Source organism: Vombatus ursinus, unplaced genomic scaffold (assembly GCF_900497805.2).
Source record: "Vombatus ursinus unplaced genomic scaffold, bare-nosed wombat genome assembly UNPS02000580.1, whole genome shotgun sequence".
NCBI lineage: Eukaryota > Metazoa > Chordata > Mammalia > Diprotodontia > Vombatidae > Vombatus > Vombatus ursinus.
This window is the reverse complement of record NW_020940358.1, coordinates 1,434,420-1,453,844: the sequence shown is the minus strand read 5'-3', so window position 1 is coordinate 1,453,844 and position 19,425 is coordinate 1,434,420. Positions and strand designations below refer to the sequence as shown.

At 43.0% G+C, this 19,425-nt stretch overlaps 1 protein-coding gene across 5 annotated transcripts in view; it reads right to left on the bottom strand.

The window, feature by feature from the left end:
* Positions 1–19,425, bottom strand: part of EXD3 (exonuclease 3'-5' domain containing 3) — a 411,990-nt gene that overhangs the window by 145,962 nt on the left and 246,603 nt on the right. For all 5 annotated transcript variants that reach the window (XM_027849186.1, XM_027849170.1, XM_027849195.1 and 2 more), the window contains 2 exons: positions 16,131–16,184; positions 15,212–15,343 (listed from right to left, as the gene is read on the bottom strand). In XM_027849186.1, coding sequence (XP_027704987.1) covers positions 15,212–15,343; positions 16,131–16,184 — 186 coding nt within the window. The remainder of the gene's footprint in view (positions 1–15,211; positions 15,344–16,130; positions 16,185–19,425) is intronic.

Sequence of the window (19,425 nt, the reverse complement as noted above, 5' to 3'; positions counted from 1 at the left end):
GGGCATAGACCAGTATCTTACACCACTTACAAGATAAGGTCAAAATGAATACACAACCTAGATATAAAGGGAGATATCAGAAGAAAATTAGAAGAACATGGAACATATTAACTATCAGACTTATGAATAGAAGAACAATTTATGAATTAACCAAGAGATAGAGAGCATTGTGAGGTATAAAATGGATAATTTGGATTATGTTACATTTAAAAGGTTTTGTACAAATATAACCAACGTAGCCAAGATTAGAAGGAAAGAAGAAAATTAGGGAAAAGTTTTCCTCAATGTCTCAGTTTCTCAGAAAAAGGTCTTATATCTCAAACATATAAAGAACTCTGTCAAATTTATAAGAATATGTCATTCCCTGATTGATAAATGGTCAAAGGATATGAATAGGCAGTTTTTCAAGGAAGAAATCAAGATTATATATAGTCATATGAAAAAATGTTCTAAATCATTATTGATTAGAGAAATGCAAATTAAAACAACTTTGAGGTATCATCTTACACCTATGACATTGACTAAAATGACAGAAGGGGAAAGCAGCATATGCTGGAAGGGATTTGGAAAAATTGGGACACTAATTCACTGCTGGTGGAATTGCGAACTGATTCAAACATTTTGGAAAGCAATCTGGAATTACGTCCAAAGAGTTATAAAACTGTGTATATGCTTTGATGCAGCAATACAACTATTAGGTCTGTTTCTCAAGGTGATTAGGGAAAAGAGAGCTACTATAAACTCACATGTACAAAAATATTTATAGCAGCTCTCTTCGTGGTAGCAAAGGACTGGAAATTGAAGGGATGCCCATAAATTGGGGAATGACTAGACAAGTTGTGGTATATGATTGTGATAGAGTACTGCTGTGTTATAAGACGAACTGGTTGATTTTAGAAAAACACAGAAAGACTTGTATGAAATAATGAAGAGTGAAATGAGCAGAACCAAGAGAACATTGTACAAAGTAACAGTAATATTGTTCTAAGAACTACTTTGAATGACTAAGTCATTTTGAATATTACAAATACTCAAATCAACTACAAAGGACCTATGAAGGAAGATGCTATCCACCTCCAGAGAAAGAACTAATAAACAGAAGGATGTATAGTATGGTTTTACATATATACATACGTATATACATATATGTATATATGTGCATATATAGACACACAGATATGTGTCTAACTATAACCTTCTCTAGGGCAGGATGGGGAAAGAGGTAGAAAAAATAAAAAATACACAGCAGAGAACAAAAGAAAACTTAAAAGGAAGCACAGAAAAGTAAGGTAGTTTTGAAAATGATGTGTGGTATTTATTACATAGGTTATCAAAAAAAGTTAACAGTGTGAAATGGAAATTAATGGGTTTATACTCAATCCTCTTCATATGTTGTACTATATATATGTAAATGTTTTTTATTTGTATTTGAGTTCAAAATGAATACAAATTTTTTTAAAAAAAGAAAATTAAGGTAAACAGAGAAAAAAGAGTACAGTGGAGTGGCATAAGGTGTAAGAAGGCTGAAAAGGTATAAGGGGGCTTGGTTATGATGTTCAGATATTCAGAATATCAAACAGCATTTTGTATTTGATCCCAGAAGTGGTAGGGAGCCGCTAGAGTTTATCAAATAGGGGGTGTGATATGGTCAGACTTGCACTTTAGGAAAATCATTTTGACAGCTGAGTGGTGAATGGATTGGGGAGAGACTTGTGCCAGACAGACCAACAAGCAGGTTATGGCAATAGTCCAGGTATGAGGTGATGAGGGCCTGCACTAGAGTGGCACAGTGTCAGAGGAGTATTTGAGAGATGTTGCAAAGGTGAAATTGACAGGCTTTGGCAATAGCTTGGATATGGGGGATAACAGATAGTAAGGACTCCAGGGTGGCTCCTCAGCTGTGAGTCTGAGGGTCCGAGAGGATGGTGGTGCCTTTGACAATAAAAGGTAAGTTTGGAAGCGGAGAGGACTGGAGGAAAGATGATGAGTTCTGTTTTGGATATGTTGATTTAAGGACATCTCCGAGACTCCAGTTTGAGATGCCCTATAGGCAGTTGGGATAAGAAATTGGAAGTCAGCAGAAAGTGTGGGGCAGGATAGGAAGATTTGAGAAGGATCAGCATAGAGATGGTAATTAAATCCATGGCAGCTGGTGAGATTGACAAGTGAAGCAGTATGGAAGGAGAAGAGTAGAGGGTCCCAGACAGAGCCCAGGACAGTGTGTTTGTCTGCAGACTCTTGAAGCCTTCCATCATGGACACAACAGCCAGGAAATTTCTGTACATCTCTTTTCAGATCATCAGAACCAGGGCTGTGGACAGCTGCCTTACATAGCCTCCTATGATTAAAAAAAAGCCTCTGTCCAATAATAATGATGATAACAACTCACATTAAAAGGACCACTTATAAACTGGATTTGGAGTCGGAAGACCTGAGTTTAAATTTTTTTTTTTTGGTAAGGCAATTGGGGTTAAATGACTTGCCCAGGGTCACACAGCTAGTACGTGTCAAGTGTTTTGTCTGATGTCAAATTTGAACTCAGGTCCTCCTGACTTCAGGGCCAGTGCTCTATCCACTGCGCCACCTAGCTGCCCCTTGAGTTTAAATTTTGACAGCATCTGTGTAACCTTGAGCAAGTTACTAAAACTGCAATAGTATCAGTTTCCTTATAAGTAAAATGAAGATAATTTCTAAGGTCCTTCTAAATCTAACTCCCTTGAGGGAGATACTCAAAGTATTATCATCTATATTTTACAGATGATAAACTGAGGCCTAGAGAAATTAGGTGACTTGCTCGGGGTCAAATAGCTAATAAGAGTCAGAACCTTAATTCGAACCCATGTCTTCTTACCTTAAGCCCAATATTCTTTTCACTGCACCACACTGCTTTTCTCTATGACTTTTGATTCTGACTTTTCCCACTACACCACTAATGCTTCTCTCCAACTAACAAATAACACTGAAGAAAATACCAGCAAATAGACACTGGAAGGTGATTCTGTTTTGTTTTGCAGATGCAGGCTAACTTGATATGCATCAAATGTAAGAAAGTGCTGAATGGATTTTCTAAGCTAAATTATCTTTATCTGCTGCTGCCATTTTGGTATCTAAAATATTATAGAGAAGAAGACAGAGGTATTTGCCTGATCACTCATAGCCATGTCCTCCACCAAAATCCTCCTTTGATGCCTTAACATGGAGTTGAGGTGACCTTTAAGGTTACGCCAGAGAACAGCAAAGCTACAGAATAAGCCTGAGGTCACAAAATACTGTATGTTTGTTCACTGTAGGCCTGGGCAGCCAAGCCCAGGAAAGCTCATCATCAGAGGCTCACCACGAGATGATCGCTGTTCTTTCTCCCCTGTGGCATCAGCTTATGGAGGCCGCTTACTACTAAGGCATGGCAGGAATGCGATCTGTCACAGAAGGTATCACCACTGATGAAATCACAGATCTTTAAAGTACTGGAGGAAGATTTATCCATGTAATAAAGTAGAAATAAGAGAGAAATAGTGCCAAGCCCAGTGGTCACAGGTGTATGAAATCAGCACTCTGGAAAGGCTGTCTAGTTAATGCAGTCATTAATTAGCAGTGAGTGGTGTGAGGGTTTGGAAGCAGGCTAATGAAGCAAGTGGTTGGAGAAGATGAGTGCTGCTTTATAAATAAAGAGTTTATAATGCAATTTGATGTGTTCTGAAGATCACAAAAGATGTGGAGGGTGGGTCTGAGAGAAGGGAAGGGGAAGGTGAATGCACTGTCAGTTGGTCTTCATGTCTATGGGAATTCTACAAGAGGCAGTGAGACAGGCAGTATTCTGCCCCATCTGCGGGCACCATAAGAGGTACTGAGCAAGGGTGACCTTTCTGCTGCCTGCCCTGGCAGGGCATATCCAGCAATGAGAAGGCATCAGATACTTCCTAGCTAGCCCTTGGTGCTCTGACAAGAACAAGATGGCAAGAAAGAATATTTCAAGAGTAAGAAGCAGGAGTAGAACGTGAAAATATTAACTTCCACGTGTGCCGAGTACAATAACCTTTCACAGCTCAAGTTTTTCCTGATCACCACCCCTAGGGGCAAGTCAATTCACTTCTCTGGGCCTCAGTCTCCTCACCTGTAAAACAAGAGGGGTGGATAAGGCAGTCTTTAGGTTCTCTGCTCACTCTTACGCTTCCTGCTAATTTCCCTATGACTGTGGAGGGCACCAATATCCTCCCTGTTGCCCAGGCTCAAAACCTAGGTGTCATCCTTGACTTCTCACTCGCCCCCCCCCCCCCCGCCAACCCCCGTCACTTAGACTTTCATAATAACTTTGGCATATGCCCCCTTTTCTCCTATGACTGCCCCTGCTCTCATTCAAGTCATCACCACTTCATGCCTGAACTACAGCACTAGCCTCCTGATTGGTCTGCCTGCTTCAGGTCTCCTCCTACTCCTAATCCAGTCCATCACTGACATCCATGACACTCAGCTGTCAAGTTGATCTTCCGAAAACCCCACTATTACACAATTCCTCTGTTTGACTTTCAAAGCCCTTCCTAACCTGGCTCCTTCCTACCTCTCCAGTCTCCTTATACCGGACTGCCTTTCATATACATTGCAATCCAGTGACACAGGTCTCTTTGCTGCTTCCTGAACACCAAGAGATCCCCAATGCCTGGAATTTCCCCCCTCATCTCTGCCTCCTAGCTTCCCTGGATTCCTCTGCCTCTCCACACAAGTCCCACCTTCTGCAAGAAACTTTCCTCAGGTGTCTCTTTAAGCTAGGGCTTTGAGATTGTCTCCAATTTATCTTGTTTGTACAGAGTTGTTTGCATGTTTTCTCCCCCATTACACTGAGCTCCCTGAAAGCAAGGGCTTTTTTTGGTCTTTATCTTCTCAGAGCTTAGAACACACAGTAGGTGGTAAATAAATACTTTTTGACTGACTGTGAGACCTCTGGCTAGTGAGGTATACTATCACAGTGGCCCATGTATTCTCTGCTCCCCCCCCCCAACAAGATCTTGCTCGATCCTTCTCTGTGTCTCATCACAATTTACCTCCTATTCCCCTATTTCGTTTTGCTAACAAATCTTCGTTTGTTTAGTTTATTTACTGACTTTTTCTTTCCAGTTGTAAAGCTCCAGCTTTCACTCAAGTATGAAGTTTCCATTCATTCCTGGATCACAGAAACCATCAGGAGCATAACGGCCAAAAGAGATCTTTGTTTCTAAGCTAAAGAAGTCTTTATGTGAGAATTACATGTTACGTGTGTTTATACACATTTATACACATACAAAAATACATTCCGGGTGTACTGGTAGAGCTACACCTGGAGAAATTCAGGTGTATAGCCTGAGTACCCTTAGGGAAATTCAGTCCAGGGTGGGATTGGAACAGCAGAACACAGGGAAGTCCCGCCTTGGGTGGGCCTGTGCTAGAAAGGGTCTGCCCTGCAAAGAACACAGGCCCTCAGCCTTGGTGGAAGGAAAGGAGGTCAACTAGGGAACCAGGCACTGTATGTATGTGCCTGCCAAAGGCAATCATGCTTCATGGCTGCTGGAGAACCAGGAAATGAGCCCAGGGGACAGCAGTTGCTTTGGGGAGGAAGTCTCCCCTCCTTCTGGTGTCAGTGCCCTGGTGTAAAGCCCTGTTAGTTACATGCTAGTTACATATCAGGGTGTTGGGTGCAATGGGAAAGTGTTTCCAAGGGAACAGTCCTACTAACTGCATACTTCCTCACAGCCAAGGAATAGCTAAAGGATCAGGGATCAAGGCAAAAAGGGATTGGAGTTGATCAGAAGATACATCCACAAAATATCACCCTCAGGTTGTTTATGCATCACAGACTTCAGAAGCCTAAAGAGCTGCAGGTTTTGTAGTAAAATAGCAGAATCTTCTCTGTAAGCCAAAAACAGTTGAACCTTAGTAGCTAACATGGTGTCAACAGTCTCACACTTTAAGAAAAAACATAAATAACACATGTCCTTTCTGAAGAGTTTAAAATATACCTTCAGGCTGTAAGTGAAAACAGAGAAAACACAGATGTATAAGAGAAGGCTGGAATGCACCATGTGCTTGTCAACCTGGCTGAATGACAAACATCTCTGGGAGAGACCCTAGTGCTGCAGGGAGCACAGCACAGTCTTCCAGACAAGGCCTAGCCACCCTGCGACATCTCCGTGACTGGCATGCCCTAGTCTGGGTAAAAGACAAACTTCATGCTAACCCTATGAAAACAGTCACTAGCAAGGAAAGACAGCCATCAGCCCTGAGCTGGTGAGAGGGGAAAAATCCCAGGCTCTCAGTCTTCCCTGACTGTGACCTTCATGCTCCACTGGATTTCTGAAGATACTGAAATCTTGGCAGTCAAGTACACAGTCTGTGGGAACGAGGAAGTCTCTGATAGGCCTGCTGGTGAGAATCGGGACCAGCCAGGCAATTTTGGGGCCCTGTGAAATCCTAAGGAGACAGACAAAAACAGCAGTTTGTGTTTTGTGCTGGGAATTAGAAGGAACCAGTGGCCAAACTGTGGCATGTGAGCCATGGGAAGTAATTTGACAATGTGGCTCATGGAGTAGGAGCTGTATGGCTACTTTTTTTCCTTGGAGGCAAGGACAGCAGTCTCCTGGCCTCTCTCAGGCCGCTGCATCCTAAACAGTAGAACCTGATTCTAGAGGACCAGGGGTTAGAACGTCCAAGGTCAGGTTATTAGAGCTCAGAGTGCAGGAGAAATGCTCCCTTCCTCCCTCACAGGCCCCTTGGGGTGGGTCAAAGAAAATGAGAGAGACAGAGAGACAGGCAGAAATGTACATCTCAGGTTACGTGCATATCAGGACAGAGCATATTCACTGCATATAATCAAAAGCTCATTGCTTGCCTAAAAAACAAAAAACAAAAAAACAAACAGGGGCAGCTAGGTGGTGCAGTAGATAGAATACTGACCCTGAAGTCAGGAGGATCTGAGTTCAAATCTGGCCTCACACCAAATACTTGACACTTACTAGCTGTATGACCCTGGGCAAGTCACTTAACCCCAACTGCCCAAAAAACAAAAACAAACAAACAAATAAAAGTTCATTGCCTTCTGCAGAAAATGGGGTATGTCCTTTCAGAAACTGCATTTGGATATTTCTAGCTTTTAACTCTCATCAACACTGCATGTGACAATGATATAAATGCATTGTAAGAAACACAAGTACAAAAAAAGAAATGAGAAAAAGTAAAGGGAGAGAAAGACTAAATAAGACTCATCAGAACTCCCAATTAGAACAGCTAAGGAAAAACCACTGCAGTGAAAGTGGTACAGTGGAGGCATAGAACTGGAGTTTAAATTCCAGCTCTACAATTTACAACCTGGGCCAAGTCACTAGGTCGATAAACATTTATTAAGTGTCTACTGTGTGCCAGCCACTGTGGTAAGCACTGGGGACACAAATATGAAAAACAGGAAGACAGCCCCTGCCCTCAAGGAGCTGACAATCTGATAGGGGAAGACAACACACAGAAGGAGGCTGAAATGAGGAGGAAATGGGGGGTGCGGGTCAAAGATACCCATAGGATAGAGGAGTCAGATGAGAAATGAGATGTTCTGCCCTGAGCACCTTCTTTAAATGGAGTGTTTGGCGTTCAAGGCTCCATTCTTCAATCAGAGGGGCAGGAAGAGGTGGAGGACCAAGGCTGATGGGATCTTGAGTGATGATGAAGTTTTCCTAGAAATAAGCTTCTTGGGGTATGGAGAAGTAACCGAACATGTCTCAGTCTCAGTTTCCTACTCTGTACAAAGAGGGAGTTAGACTAGAGAGTCCCATCAGCACTCCAATCCCAAAGTTGCCTCATTAGAACTGATCTAAACAACGCATACATGCCAGCTACTCACTGTGTTCAACATGTAAGCTGATTCCACAGCAGAAGCTAGTTTTGCTGTATCATGCAATAATTCTTGGGATCTTTGTCCATATATTTTTCCAACTGTAGTGTGAAATGTTTTTCAGTCAGCTAGGTCTTATATAGGCTTGGTGAACTGTTCTAACCTCTAGGAGATGAACTATGGGTAATTTTAAATATAACTATATTATCTGATCATTTTTTTTAAATCTATATTATCCAGTACCTGCAAACTCTCAAATTGGAAAAGCCAGGATTATTTCTGATGTCAATTATTGAGTCTACAGCTTTAAGAAGAAACAAAAGTTTCTAAAAGGAGACAGGGGAATACAATCATTTCCCCTTCTCTAGGGCAGGACAAGTTCATTCCTCAGAATCAGAGAGAAAGATCACAAACTTGAGGAAGACAGAGGTAAATTACAAGGACAGCTTGATGATTTGGGGGCTGGGTTTGAAGACTTGCAGAAGTTGAGATCTTGCTTCATGTCTCCTGAAAACCCTTTCATGATTGCTGGGTCTAATTCCCAAAGCGGCAGTCACTGAAACATCTGTTGGAAAAGTGGAACTTTTGGAACTGATTGTGGAGGGGATGTGGTGAAAAGCAAAATCCCAGCCAGGTGGGAAGAATTAGGAAATGTTTCCTGAAGGATAGTAGTTTAGAGGACATTTTGGAAGGATGGGAGGAAAAGGGTTGGCAAAGAGAAGGTGGGGGGGGTCATGTTCCAGCTGGGAGAACACATAAGCAAAGGCATAGAGGTGGAGGTGAGATGTCATGTACATGGGATAGTGTGCAGATGTTCTTGCCCAGAAAGGAACATGCTGAGAAGTGACAGGAGGTGAGGTTGAGGATATGTCTGAAAACCATAAATGGATTTTCATACTATTCTTTGGACCCCTGACTTCCAGCCGTGGCCTCTCTGGTTTCTGTAGCAGCCATGGAAATGGAAGGGCAAACCACGGACACTGTAGCCTAGCATCAGCCAGCTACTGCTACCAGAAGACAGCAAGCAAAGGAGTGGGAGATCCTTCCTCTCCTCTGTTTGGCTGGTCTTTCTGATTGTAACATGGGCAACTCTAGTTATTGATACTTTGAAAAACAGAACACTGCACCAGTGTGCTATAGGATCTCCTCAATGAAATCTATAGCTTTAGCAGTCAACACAAGAAAAGCAAAATTGATAAAGAATGCCTATTTCACAGATAATGACATAAAGTTGGGTGAGCATCCAATCAACACAAACATCTCAGAAAGGCACTGCAGAGGGATAATAAACTGGGCCTAGGATTGAATAAAAGGTTAGCAGACACTCAGGAAATTACATAGTCCTTTCACAATAATCTCAAGATGCTGGAGATTCTGCTCCAAAAGCCCAACTGTTTAATACCAATGTTCTTTTGATGATGCTACATGGCTGCAAGTTAGGGAAAAATCAGCCTTAGAGCAATCTAAATTACAGGTGCCCCAAAGGGCAGTGGGTACTAACAGACCACAGAATATTATTAAAGACAACATGTGTGTAAGTGGCATAAAATGGATCATCAAAGACACTCATGGATAGAAAGGAAGGTAGGATTGTCTTGTAATTGAGAGGAAGAACAGACTAAATGCTATACTTACACCTATAAAATATTAAATGAATGAAAGGAAGATGGCTGGGTTTGTCTGTCATTTAAAGCCCTTTTCAACTTGGTCCTACCTTCTTACACATCACCCTATCCCCACACTTTTGCTGTTCCTCAAACACAGTACTCTATCTCCTGTCTATATGCCTTTCCCTTATGCTTGGAAGGCACTCTGACCTCAAAAGAACCTCAAGTCAAGAAGGATTTATTAAGTACCTACTGTGTGCCAGGCAGTATGCTAAGCGCTGTGAATATAAAGAAAAGGCAAAAAAGGGGTCTCTGCTCTGTTCAGAGTCTAAGAAGGCAGCAACGTGCAAAAAAAAAAAACCAACTATGTAAAAACAAGATCTAGACAAAATAAATTGGAAATAATCTCAGAGGGAAGGCACCAGCATGAAGCAGGACTGGGAAAGGTTTTTTACAGAAGGAAAGATTTCAACTGCAACCTGAAGGCTATGAGAGAAAGCTGGGAGCTAAAGATAAGAAGGAAGAGGATTTCAGGCATGGCAGACAGACACTGAAAATGCTTGGAGTCAAGTGGAGTGTCATCTTCTGAGAACATGGAGGGGAGTCAGGTGTAAGAAAACTGGAAGGAGCCAGGTAATGAAGGGTTTAAAAGCCAATGAAAGGATCTGATATTTGACTTAGAGGTAATGGGGGCCATTGGTATTTATTGTATATGGGGGGGTGCCATGGTCAGACTTGCACTTTAGGAAGGTCCCTTTGGCAGATGAGCGGAGGCTGGACTGGAGGGGGGTGGGTCTGAGACAGGTAGACCCATGAGGAAGCTATTGCAATAGTCCAGGTATGAGTTGATAATGGCTCCAATAGAGAGGGTAGCAGGGTCAGAGGAGAGAAGGAGGCATACACAAGAGTTGTTATGAGGATATTAGTGACAGGACCTGACTACTGATTGGACATGGGGCTAGTAGGGAAAGAGCGTTCGGAGTTGAGGCTGATGATGAAGTTTTGAGCCTAGGTGCCTGGAAGATGGTGATGCCCTCAACAGTTATAGGAAGTTAGGAAGAGGGGAGGATTTGAAGGCAAAAATAATGACTCATCCCAAACACCACTTTCTCTATGTGATGCCTTTCTTGATTCCCTAGTGCCCCCTGCCCCATTTGCTTTTTGTTTCTATTGAGTATATTTGGTATATACTAATATGTCTACATGTTATCTCTGTGGAAAGAATATTAGCTTCATGAGGGACTGTTACATACTCTCAGCATCTAGCACAGTACCTGGTATATAAAAAACACTTAATAACTCTTTGTTGATTGACTGACAGAAGATACTGGGTAGATCCTGTATGGTGGATACACAGAAAGACATAGTAAAGAACTGCAGAGAATGGGTGGATACACAGAAAGACATAGTAAAGAACTGCAGAGAATGGAAAGCCATGGATGAGGCTGCAACTTGCCCTATTTAAGGTGTTTTCATATCAGCAAGATCAAGGATTTATCCAATTATGGCTAGAATCCTTCATTAACAGCAAATAATTATTGCACAACAACTTTTTACTCATTGCTATGCTGTGAGGGTGAGGGGAAAGGAAGCAGGGAACAAGCATTTAAGTGCCTACTATGTGTCGGTCACTGTACTAGGCCCTTTAGAAATTATTCAAAACAACCTGTGAGATAGGTGATATCATCCTCATTTGACAGATACTGACTTGCCCAGGGTCACATAGCCAGTAAGTATCTGAGGCCAAATCTGAACCCAGGTCTTCCTGACTCTAGGACATGACCTAGCTGCTTGGGGGAATAAAGAAACAATGTACTGCCCTCACTGAGTTTATAGTCTAGTTGGAGTGATAAGACACAAGACAAAATAATTATTGTAGAAGGCAATGCATGGTTAGGGCTAAAATGTATACCTTCATACATGCTAAGCCATTTTGCCTGACCTGTTGGTTGGAGAGGGAATATGGAAAACAAGAGTCAAGGAATAACCAAATTTGTAAACTACATACTTAATCATGAAACGTCTTTGTCCTCCAAACACCATCCCTTCTGACCATACCCAGTTCCTGTCCTAGCTACTTGGATAAGAAAATTCCAGTTAGTCTAGAACCTAACTTCAAAGCTAAGCTTAAAGAGTAGAACAATTAGCCCTCATTCCCCTCATCTATCACTTTAGGACTGGGACTGGGGATGGGGGGGCAGATGAGAGGAAGACGAAGGAAAGAGAGAGCACAGGTAGGGCACTTAGGTCTGTTTATAATACCATGGAGGGCTGGGAACACTTCTACAAGCAAAAGAAGTGCTAAAAATCTCTATCTTATTATCATGGCTTCCAACATTCAACTCATAGCTGCACACAATAATCACAATGCTTGGGAGAAGTAAAGGGATAGCTTGGAAAGCAGAGTGGACTTCACAGCTACTCCACGGAATCAGGGGCAACCTTGGCAATCCAGAGGGGAAATTCACAGGGGATCGGACCACAGAAGCCACTTGGGCAGGGCACGCACTCAAAGAGCCCTGGCAGAGGTGGGCCCCACGTTGGGAGCAGCGAGCTTCCCTCTGATGTCCCAAGGTGGGGGTGGGGAAGGGTGCGGTAGATGCACAGGGAACAGAAGCCACAAAGAAAAACACCACAGGAACGCCAGCTTTCACATAAGAAGAACTACTCCTAACTGAACCTCAGGCTACTTGGATGGCAGACCCTGGAGGTCAGGAAATGCTGCTAAAGGCACGCACAAGTTTGCAGCTCTTGAGCCTTGACTTTATACCTCATTCCCCCGTGTTTCTGTGACAAATGTCACCCACAGATTCGATGACATGTCTTTCCTCTGACCACAAAGAGACTAAAAACAATAACACAGGTTAAAATCAAAATGAATGCAAATTGTGAAAGAGATACCAGGCCCCCCAAAAGATGTTCTATTAACAAAGAATAGCATGCTGTGTTCCAGCTTAAAGTTGATAGGGTCTTGTTCACTGCAGGCCTGCCTTGGGAGGGTCTCCTGACTGGCTAGGGCCCCAGGGGCTCCATCAGGCTCCCAATCTCTAGGTCCATCTGTATACAGGAATGAACACAGTCACTTATCTTAGGAAGCTTTTTATCTTGGGCACCCCACCCAGCCAGCCCCATAACCTGACCTGGGCTCTGATTCGCATTGGGAGGAGGAGGCTGGGCTCTCATGCTCTTTCCTTCGTGAGTGAGAAAGGCAAGTGCTGCGAGTTCTCAGCTCCATCTGCATTGACGTTACAGCCACATGAAAGGAGCCCAAGCCTACTGTGCATACTGTGGGCACAGAGGCTTTCAAGAGGCAGGCTCATTTCCAACCTAATCGACAGCTCAAGGGATCTCTATTACTAATCACCACCAATACTGCTTGAGTTCCCAGGCTGACTTCAAAGCTCCTCACGTGGTGCCCCCAATGGAGTGCTTTTCACATGGTCAGGGTGGTGCCCACCTCCCCCCATCACATGGACTTCGGTGACATTTCGTCTCTGTGTGCATCAGAGCATCCACAGGGATATGCTGTCCAGGCAGAGATTTTTTTCCCCTCTTAGATTTCAAAGATGGTAAAACTCACTTGGAAACATGGACAAAGCTCTGTAATATCCATTTTAAAGGGTACCTTGTCAGGTCTTGGGTTTTTCCATCAGGTTGCCTCCTTTCATTTACTTTAAATCATACTGTGGCCAAAGATCTTTGGAAGCTTCAAAGAAGAAATCAACCAGATCAATTGAAAGTATTAAGGTCAGCTGAGGGTCATACCCTCTAATGAGCCAAGTTTGGTCTTCAGGTAAAAGAGGACAGCAAGAGAGGTGAAGGTTTTTGGGGACCATGACTCATTTAGCAGGAAAAACCATCAGTCTGAATTCCACAATGGACAACGAACACAGAGAGATGAGTTCAAACCTGGGAAGTATAAAGAAGCTTGCTATCAAATTTAAAGTTCTTTTTGTTTTTTAATTGGATTCGAATTTCAACAAAGCCACAAACTCAAAGTTGGAGATGTCAAGCAGAATATGTGAAACAGTATTTAGCAAAAGTACTTGTTTCTTCTAGTAGTAGGAGAAATCCCCCAACTCCCTTTTCCTTTCTTCTGTCACCCCAGCCCCTGATGTGCTGGGGTGCTCCTTACAGATAGAGATTTTCTAGGATGACCCATTCTTTCGAACCCCTCTTGACCTCTCCATGACTGTTATATTCTACATTCCTACTTTTATCAGTAACATTTTGATATGATGAATTGGAAACATCACACTTAACATTCTCTGTATAGCTCTTCAAAGTAGATACTCAAATAGAATCAACAAACAATTAAAAAAAACTTACTGAAAACAGACCCGTGGTTGCAGAACACAGCAATGACAAACGTCCCTGACTCTACCAAAGAGCTTGGCCAAAAGTGTGGTCCATAACGTCCTAGCCAGGATATTCTTTTTTAAAGTTTTTCTACTTATTTTACCATAGAGCTGCTAAAGGCCATCGATCTGGTTAATATGCCAATCTGGTCTGTATGCCAGATTGACTAACATTCACCTTGTCTTGACAGTCAAGCCAAGAACAAATAGAAATTTTAGGACAAGTAACATTTTTTTTCTTACTTCAAAACAAACTTGCATGAAAGGAGCACTCATCTAAAAAGTAGCAATAACAATTTAATTATCAGATATAAATATCCATCCTTTAAACCAAGTAGTGTTCCTGTCCTTAAAATTGGTTTTCTTGCCATCTGAAACGATGGAAGTTCCAAGAAGAAATATGCTTAAGATATCAGCTGGCCATCTTACACCTAGCTCAGGGTTCTGCCTTCACGCCAACAGCAATTCTGGACTAATCAATCAGCTAGTCTGGTTGTGTCAGGCTTTGGGTACACAAAGGCAAAAATGAAACTCCCTGCTCCTAATCAGATTACATTTATTTTATCGAACAAAGGAAGTGTACATTGAAGCATATGCAAAACACATAGGAAATTCAAGGGAGTTTGGAAGAGAGTTAGGGGAGCTCCTCGAGGCTGGGAGAAGCAAGAAAAGTCTTATCATGCAGGAGGCAGGAGTTGGGCTTTCGAGGGATTGTGATCAGGTCAGACTTTACACAGATGGGAAAGAAAACAAACAAAACAACTAACCAGCTCTCTTAGCCAGAAAAACCGACGGGAGCCACTTGTAAAACTCCACCTGTTCATCAATGCTTTCAAGATACTTCTCTAACACAGTTAACTGATATTAGCTGATCTAATTCAGAATCACATCTGACTTACCTTTAAATCAAGAGTGAGAGGAAAGGGAAACCTGTGAAATTCAAAGTGCTATATATTTTTGAGGAGACAAGAGAAAGTTTGCTACTGACACCTACCTATTTCTACTAACCCATCATTCCAGCAATTTGAAGTCTTTCTGAAATCAGGACATAAGCCTCGCCATGTTTGCTGCATGCTGCAACATACCATATGCCTCACTCATACTGCTCTAGGGGTGGTATGCATTATGTTTCTTTTTCAAGTTAAAGTGACTCACATTTAGTTTGCTTTGATAAATTTTGAGGGGAAAATTTCATGACACCCCTAGAGATCTCAAGGGATGCCTTGAGTACTGTTAAGCTGGGTTAAGAAAGACTGCATTATGCTCTGAGAACATGCTATTCCTGCCTGACTGAAACACCAACTCCTAAGGTCCACAGAGCCCCAAGAACGAGAAGACACCATAGCAATAGAAGCTTATATATAGGGTCAGGCAGGTGATGCTGGGAGCCCAGGGCCTACCTGGCAGCGGCTGAAGATGTCACTGAGCGTGACACGGACATTGAAGTGCTTCAGGACACTGAGTGCTTGCTGCTTGGCCTTGTCAGAACAGTTTACAGAGAAGCACCTTCCTTCCCCGACCTGTGCCTGCAACTGCAAAACACAGATACACAAAGAGACATAGCTGAGTTTGGTGCAAAGAGGATCATTCTTCCTTCCATAGGCTGGGCTTTTTTTTTTTTTAAACAACAATCTTTCTCCTGAAATTCAGAGAGGACTTGGGCTCTGTACCTACCCTATATGGCATGCATGTAAAACTATTCTGAAAGCTGTATGCCTGGAGTGGAGGATGTGGATGGCATCCTTACTCTAGGCAGGTTGCTAGAGTTGGCAATCTAGGTCATCCCTACAACTCCACTCCTAGGAATCTATGCAAATCCTCAGTTAACAGTCTTTGAATCTTGTTCCAAGTGTGTGATGATTCCTGACTATTAGAGGGGCTGTGCCAGGCCCAACAGGGAGCAAGGCAGGGACTGGGTCTTCAAAGAGTGACAGCTTACAGGAAGGACCTAAGAGCTATGTGAGGGATTGTAGTGTTAATAAAAGACAAAGCCTTCGATCCCAAAGCAGCTGTGGGGATGCAAAGCTGAAGAAGGCAGGGACTCTGCCCTGTGAGGACACCTGGATGTAAGTGCCCATGGCTCATGGCAACTAGCTCTGGGGACTCTCCTAGGAAAATAAGATTAAGGGATTCCCCCCCCGCCCTTTTCACTCTGAACTGATCTCCACAAAAGGCCTCAAACACATGTGGCTGGTATTACACAGAATATCTTTGGAAATGTGAACAGAAACATGGTAAAGAGTTGAGCCTTTCCCTTTCTCAAGATCATGTATATACAAAGTCAAGAAGTGCAGAAAGCCTGAGCAATTGATAATTTACCTTCTGATATGGCAATCCAGAGGTCAATATGATTCTCCCCTCCTTTCTGGCAATCTGGAAGCAGAATTTAAGTTAATATGAGTTAGTTGGGGGAAATGACAGATAACTCAAATGTATTATTTGTCCTTCCTCAGAACAAAAAGGAAATATTACTTCTCAAAAAGGTGGTGGTGGTGGAAGAGGAGTGGTTTTTTAAAGGCAGTGGTCTGACCACACCAGTCAGTCACCCAATCAGTATTTATTAAGCACCTACTATGTGTCAGAGGACTTGCTAAGTGCTGGGGATACAAAAAAGAAGCAAAAGTCAGTCCCTGCTCTCAAGGAGCCCACAATCTAATGAGGAAGACAACATACAAATTTGCGCAAACAAGCTATATACAGGATAAACAGGAGATAATCAACAGAGGGAAGGAACCAATATTAAGAGGGATTGAGAAAGCCTGCCGACAATAAGATTTTAGCTCAGACTTGAAGGAAGTCAGGGAAGCCTGGAGGTGGAGATGAGGGATAGCATTCCAGGCATGAGGGATGGCCAGAGAAAATGCCTGCAGTCAAGAGATGGAATATCTTGTTTGGGAAACAGCAAGGAGGCCAGAGTAACTGAACTGAAGAGTGCAGGGTAGGGGCTGTAAGGTACAAGAAGACTGAAAAGGTAGGTGGGGAGCAGGTTATGAAGGGTCTTGAATGACAAAAAGAGGATTTTGTATTTGATTCTGGAAGTAATAGGGAACCACTGCAGTTTACTGAGTAGGTGGCTTGTGTGTGTGGGTGTGTGGCAGAAGAATGGAGGGTGTACTGGAGTGGGCAGACTAATCCACAGGGTATTGCAAGAATCCAGGTATGAGTCGATGAGGGCCTGTAGCACAGCACTGGTAGTATCACAGGAGAGAAGTAGGAGGTGGGGTGGTATATGCAAGAGATCTGACAAAGGTCAAATTAACAGGCCTTGGCAATAGATTGGATGTGGGAGGGGGTGAGAGAAAGTGAGAGGCCGAAGATGACACCTAGCATTCCGGGCTGGGAGGATGGTGGTGTCCTCAACGGCAATAGGAAGGTCAGAGAAGGGAGAGGAGAGGGTATAGGTGTGAGGATAATGAGTTCAGTTTTGGACATGTTGAAATTAGGATGTCTCCTAGACTTCCAGTTGGAGATTCCCCATTTGGGGATTTGAATTTGGAGGTCAGCAGAGAAGTCAGAGCTGGATAGGTAGATTTGAGAATCATCAGCATAGAGATGTTAATGGGATCTATAGGAGCTGATGAGATCACCAAGTAAAGTAGTATAGAGGGAGAATAGGGCCCAGGACAGAGTACTGTGGGATACCTATGGTAAGTGGGCATGATTTGGAAGAAGGTCCAGTAGATACTGACTGAAGGATCGGTCAGACAGGTAGGAGGACAATGGGGAGAGAGTGGTGTACTGAAAATCTAGAGAGAAGAGGGTATCAAGGAGAGGAGGGTGATTGACAGGGTCAGTGGCTACTGAGAGGTCAAGAAGGATGAAGATCAAAGACAGACCATTAGGTCTGGTAATTAAGAGATCACTGGTAACTTTGAAGAGAGCAGTCTCAGCAGAATGATGAGGCTGGATGCCAGACTGTAGAGTTAAGAAGAGAGTGAGAGGACAGAAGTGGAGGTATCTATCGTAGATGGCCTTCTCAAAGAGTTTAGCCACAAAGTAAGGGATATGGGGTGATTGAGAGTTTTTTGAAGATGAAGGAGACATGGCCATGTTTGTAGCTTCAACTAAATAAATTCTAGTGGCTTCCTGTTACCTCTGGGATCAAATATAAAATCCTCTTTTTGGTTTTTAAATCCCTTCCAACCTAACACTTGCCTGCCTTCCCAGTCTTTTTCCACTTTACTCCTCCCCTCCCTGCATTCTACAACCCAGAGACATTAGCCTTCATGAAGTGTTTAATACTCCAAGCCTCGACTCCATCCATTTTTACTGATTTACTCCCATTTCTCCCCCCCCCCCGCCCCACCCCAGGAAAAGAATGCTGTCTCTGTCCACCCTGGGACCTCCTGGCTTTCTTCAATCCTATCTTCTGTAGGAGAGCTCTTCCAATCTCTCTTATTGCTAGGGCCTTCCTTCTGGGATTGCTTTCCATTTATACTCTACATAACTTTCACGTACAATTTTTCACATGTTGTCTCCCTTACTAGAACATGAGCTCCTTGAGGGCAGGAGCTGTTTCTGCCTTTCTCCATATTCCCAGCATTTAGCACAATGCATGGTACATAATAGGTACTTAATAAATACCTTTTGATTGACTGACTATGATCAGTGATTACATGTGCATTTTGCTGTTTTTGATACCCAGGACTTTCTAGGTATCTGATCCTTTTGATAGCCCCACGTAAGGCTAAGTGCTAACAAATCCTGCTGGCAGAGAGATGCACAGTGCAGACCTTAGAAAGTGGAAAGATCTCTCTAGTCTTGATCCACAATCTACAATTTCATCATAACCATTCAGTCAGGGAATAAGTACGAAGGCAGTTGAGACAATCCTTTCAGAGCTGTCTCTTTCTATGACCCAACGGCCCCACCTACTCGGTAGCTGCCTATCATATTCTTGATGCTGTTTAAATCCTAGAGCATTGAGTTTCCACCACCACAAAGAATAAAGTGAACCCTGCACTCAGAGTGAACTCCAACCTGAATGTGTCAAAAATGCTGGGTTGGTGTGGGAATGCAGGTCCTCCTAGGAGCCACCCCACCCTACCTCCATTCCCTCAGGGAAGGTAAGAGAAGTGACTGATGAAGTTACAAAGCTCCCAATGGCCTTTCCACCTGCTCAGGGACTTTTTGGTTGTCCTGCCCACATGGAGGCATCAAGAATTCAGCTCCTGCTCGTTAACCTACCAAGACAAACTCAGTACATTCAGTGAGAAGTCAAACTACCCGGAGATCCACTGGAGACCCAATGTGACATTCTTCTGCACTAGGGTAACTGTTATTCAGTCTTAACCACTATCAACTATTGAAAGTGGTTTTAAAGATGTCTGGAATTAGATGTTTGCCTCATATATATTTTCTTTCCCTCCTAAGTTTTGTTTTTCATAGTCCATTGCCAGATCAAAGTGATTTTTTTTTCTGCACCCCAGGTTTTAGTATTTCTCTGACAATGAGATTTACCCACATTGAGGAGAAGCAGAATTGTGAAAAATATGGAGTACTGGATTTGAAGTCAGAAGACCTAAGTGTGAATCCTAGCTCTGCCCTTTACCACCTGTATGACCTCAGCATGTCATTTAGGCAGCTAGGTGAAGCAGTGAGTGGATGGAGTCAG